The sequence below is a fragment of the Malus sylvestris genome, chromosome 17 (assembly GCF_916048215.2).
Source record: "Malus sylvestris chromosome 17, drMalSylv7.2, whole genome shotgun sequence".
Classification (NCBI taxonomy): Eukaryota; Viridiplantae; Streptophyta; class Magnoliopsida; order Rosales; family Rosaceae; genus Malus; species Malus sylvestris.
Window position 1 is genome coordinate 11623552 of NC_062276.1, and position 4387 is coordinate 11627938.

The 4387-nt window shown below is 36.7% G+C and overlaps 1 protein-coding gene across 1 annotated transcript; it reads left to right on the forward strand.

Moving 5' to 3' along the window:
- The first annotated feature begins 454 nt into the window (after nucleotides 1-454).
- Nucleotides 455-3783, forward strand: LOC126611124 (protein DETOXIFICATION 41-like). Its single transcript, XM_050279301.1, has 8 exons — nucleotides 455-1016; nucleotides 1258-1802; nucleotides 2177-2263; nucleotides 2415-2471; nucleotides 2577-2815; nucleotides 2915-3033; nucleotides 3125-3211; nucleotides 3306-3783. Exons 1-8 carry the CDS (start codon nucleotides 702-704, stop codon nucleotides 3393-3395), a joined length of 1539 nt encoding a protein of 512 aa, XP_050135258.1. The 5' UTR covers nucleotides 455-701; the 3' UTR covers nucleotides 3396-3783.
- Nucleotides 3784-4387: the final 604 nt, after the last annotated feature.

The following is a 4387-nucleotide window of genomic DNA, read 5'->3' on the forward strand; positions in this document are numbered from 1 at the left end:
TTCTAACTAACAAAACAATTCCTTTCAAGGTTATTGTATCTTTATTTCTTCTTTTTCAATATATTCACAATAATTTCTTTCTCATGATAACAACGCTAGAGTGAAAGTGGCATTTTATTGTTTTAATAAAAAAAAACTAACCAAAAAAAAAAAAAAAACTTGCTGATCACGTCAGGTCAACCAAATAATGGACCACGTTTGGAGCACTAGTCCCAAATAATTAGCAATACAATTTTTCAAAAGAGTAGCCGTCCGTTGAAAGACTATACACAAATAATACAATATGATATCATAATCCGATCCCAATTTTTAATTACTACACCAAAATTCTACCTAAAAGTAATTAATATACCAAAATTCTGTTGACCTGTAGCTACAAACGTGTTTGAGAAGAGGAGACACATAATCTTGTTGGTATGATTTCGATCTGAAAAGGAGAGACACCGACTTTGGAATTTGTAATCAAGGAAAGTTGTTCTCATTCTCTTGCGATTGTGGTTATTCTCTTGCAAGGTAGCACATGAATAGAAAGTCTGTAAAGTACCTAATTTCTGTGAATGGTAGTTAAACCTCACAGTTTCATGTACTATTATATATCCAATTTGTCTGGCCAGACTTAGTACAAGAATGTCGGCCCTTGCCTCTTCCAAGTAACACACACTTCTAGAATCCCCAAGCAGTGGTGGCACAGCGAATCAACCATGGGATCGGTGGAGGAGATCCAGCAGCCGCTGCTGCTCGGATTTGACACGCATTCTCGGCTTGCTGATTTGTCATCCCCTGCTGTTGAAGAGTTTCTAGGGCACCGGCCAGTGGCACTCCGGTGGTGGCCTAGGCTGGTGGTTTGGGAGTCAAGACTCCTATGGATTTTATCTGGTTCATCTATTATTGTTTCCGTATTCAACTATATGCTAAGCTTTGTCACCCTCATGTTTTGTGGGCATTTGAGTGCCTTGGAGCTTGCCGGAGCCTCTATCGCTAGTGTGGGAATTCAGGGTCTTGCTTATGGGATTATGGTTTGTAGCTAAATAATATACCTACTTAATAAAAAATGGGAACCGTATTAACATTCCAAAATAGTCATAATGAATTCCTCCTTTGTTTTTTTTTACCTTAAGGGGTGCATGATGATTATTTTGAAGTGTCAATAACTCTCTCAATAATTCATGTTGCGCAATTTCATATCTATTTTTCTTTTTGGTGGTTGAGTTAATACTTTCTGGTTCTTGTTTCTTAATTCTCGGTTCGGAATCAAAGTTGGGAATGGCAAGTGCTGTGCAAACTGTGTGTGGGCAAGCGTATGGGGCCAAACAATTGCCAGCAATGGGAATCATATGCCAAAGAGCAATCATCTTGCACTTGGGAGCAGCAATCCTCCTCTCATTTGTGTATTGGTGGTCAGGTCCTATCCTCGTAGCGATCGGGCAATCAGAAGAAATAGCAGAGCAAGGCCAAATCTTTGCAAGAGGAATTATTCCTCAGCTTTTTGCATTTGCCATAAACTGCCCCCAGCAGAGGTTCCTTCAAGCTCAAAACATAGTCAACCCTTTGGCTTACATGTCGGTTGGAGTTTTCATCCTTCACATTCTTCTCAATTGGGTGGTGGTTTTTGTTGTGGATTATGGCCTAACTGGGGCTGCTCTTACACTAAGCTTCTCTTGGTGGCTTCTTGTCATTATATATGGGCTTTACATTCTTTTGAGTCCCAAGTGCAAGGAGACTTGGACTGGCTTCTCTTGGAAAGCCTTCAAAGGGATGTGGCCTTATTTCAAGTTGACTGTTGCCTCTGCTACCATGCTCTGGTAGGTGAAACAATAATGCAAAATTACAAATGCGACCACATTGGGTTTTTTAGACCACATTAGTTAACGATCTTAATTATGTAGAAGCTGATGTATCAGTTACTCAGCAAATAAGGCGGTTTGCTAATGTGGTCTAAAAAATGTGGTGTCTATATAATTACTCGTGTGTAAATTTTAACAAAAACTATTTAGACACACAAAGTTGACTACGTTGCTAACACACTCTCTAATGTAGTCCTATATATAACAGTTCGGCCTATCTCTATTGGAGAATGTGTATAAAATAGCATTACTAAATGTTTAAAACCTTAGTCCCCTATCTTTTCTGAAACCTTCACATGCTAATATCTTTTTCCTTTTGTGAATGAATGTAGTTTGGAGATATGGTACAACCAAGGGCTAACACTAATATCAGGGCTCCTCCCCAACCCTACAATCTCACTAGACTCCATTTCTATTTGGTTAGTATGGATTTTCTTTTCTTTTTTTTTTTTTTTTTTTTTGGTTAACTGAGAACTTCATTACCAGTTTAATTATTTCATGAGTTATTTAACCATGATTGCTATTATTATATCTAACTTTTACATGTTCTTATATGATGAACAATTCCAGCATGAACTACTGGAACTTCAGTTTGCAATTTATGTTAGGCCTAAGCGCAGCGGCCAGGTTTGTGACAAAAAAAAAAGCAGCTCATAAGAATTCAAAATTTTCCTTTACAGGTCCAATAATTGGAAGTGATCTAATCATAATAAGATGACTTGGCTTATGCAGTGTCCGAGTCAGTAACGAGTTAGGGGCTGGTCATCCAAGGGTGGCGAAATTTTCAGTGTTTGTAGTGAACGGAACAAGCATCCTGATTAGTATAATCTTCAGTGCGATTATATTAATATTCCGAGTTGGACTTAGCAAGCTATTTACAAGTGATGCTGATGTTGTTGAGGCGGTGTTGGATTTAACTCCATTACTAGTTGTTTCCGTTTTCTTGAATGGCATTCAACCAATACTCTCAGGTATTGATATATGATAGAAGATGCAGTGCAGATGAACAAACCAGGTCCTCTCATACAAATGTTTACAATCATTTCTAATTTCATATTTGTGGAATTTAGGTGTGGCAATTGGAAGCGGATGGCAAGATGTCGTGGCTTATGTCAACCTCGTTTGTTACTATATAATTGGTTTTCCAGTTGGATGTCTTCTTGGCTTCAAAGCTAGTATGGGAGTCGCGGTAAGTTCACTTGCTCCCCCACTCATTCCGTACAGTTGTTACTTTGTGAGGAATGCTGATGGAACCTGATGCATTTTGGCCTTTTTTTCAGGGGATTTGGTGGGGGATGCTTATCGGAGTTTTTTTACAAACAGTAGTTCTAATTGTTCTAACTGCCAGAACAAATTGGGATGCCGAGGTGATTTAACTTTGATGAAAGTAACTATACATAGCAGGCATGAATCGCATTTGGTCAGGTCGTTATCAATGAATTTTATCATGGTTTTTTGTAGGTTCTAAAAGCCGCTGATCGCTTGGACAAGTCTGCAAATGAAGAAAACACAGACATGGTGGTCTCCGAGCGCGTAAGCCCAAGGCCATGAAAGTGTGTCAAACTCATTTAATTAAGCAGGTTTTCATGTGGTGAATTGGAATGCAACTCTAAAGGAAAAAAAAGGTGTCATCAAATAGCAACCATCTCTATTACTGTCTAGCCTTTCGACATTGTGAAGGCAAAAGCTGGAGATGGGCAGTGGGATGTTGCTTCATTTGATGTTCAACGACAACTTTTGAATTTCTTAGCTTTTCTTGGTTATATACGTAATAATAAATCCATAATTTTTAATTTTTTTTCCCTAGTTTGATTTTAGTTTAAAACTACACAGTTTTATCCAGACTCGCCTGAACGATCAAGGTGGGAATTGTCAATTAATTGTATTAATAATCTGTGCAATATTAAATCAAATATTTTGCTTCTGTAGCTTGACATAATTGCTTATGTAGTTTGCCCTTGTAATTATGCCGCAGTTGTAGTAGTTCTAACTGAATCAGTGTCCACTTCTCCTACAAATCATTATTTGCAAATTGCTTTGTAGTTTTATTTTATTTTTTATTTTGGGGGGGGGGGGGGGGGATTTTTATTATTTTTCAGTTCTTCTTTTGTTCTAGTAATATATATATATGCGAATACGCAGGTATCGTCCACCATAGCTTATAGTACAAAGAATATTTTAATCAACAACTGGTTATTTGTATAAATTGAGGGTATTTCTGACTATTTAAGTGAGATTTTGGATATAATTGAATATTTTTTTAATATAAAAAAATGATATTTTTGAAATTAAAAGCTAATTTTTTGCTATTATTGATAAATTTCCAAAAAAAACAGTGTGAGTGTTTGGTAAACTTTTATTACAAGTACTTTGACTACGTAAAATGACTGAAAAGGACAACGATGTTAGGTATGCTGTTGATTTTATAATTTGACAAAATAATTGTAGAGATAACTCAAATTATAAATAATTATTAGAGAAATTTGCACAAACATCACCCAAGTATGCATTAGGGTGTTTACATTTACCAGTTAATTTCTTTT

Excerpts from the sequence above, each read along its gene's own strand:
- LOC126611124 (XM_050279301.1), top strand. The coding sequence starts at position 702 with ATGGGATCGGTGGAGGAGATCCAGCAGCCGCTGCTGCTCGGATTTGAC. Across the intron at positions 2,264-2,414 it reads CTAGACTCCATTTCTATTTG|CATGAACTACTGGAACTTCA; the intron begins GTTAGTATGGAT and ends GAACAATTCCAG. Across the intron at positions 2,816-2,914 it reads CATTCAACCAATACTCTCAG|GTGTGGCAATTGGAAGCGGA; the intron begins GTATTGATATAT and ends TGTGGAATTTAG.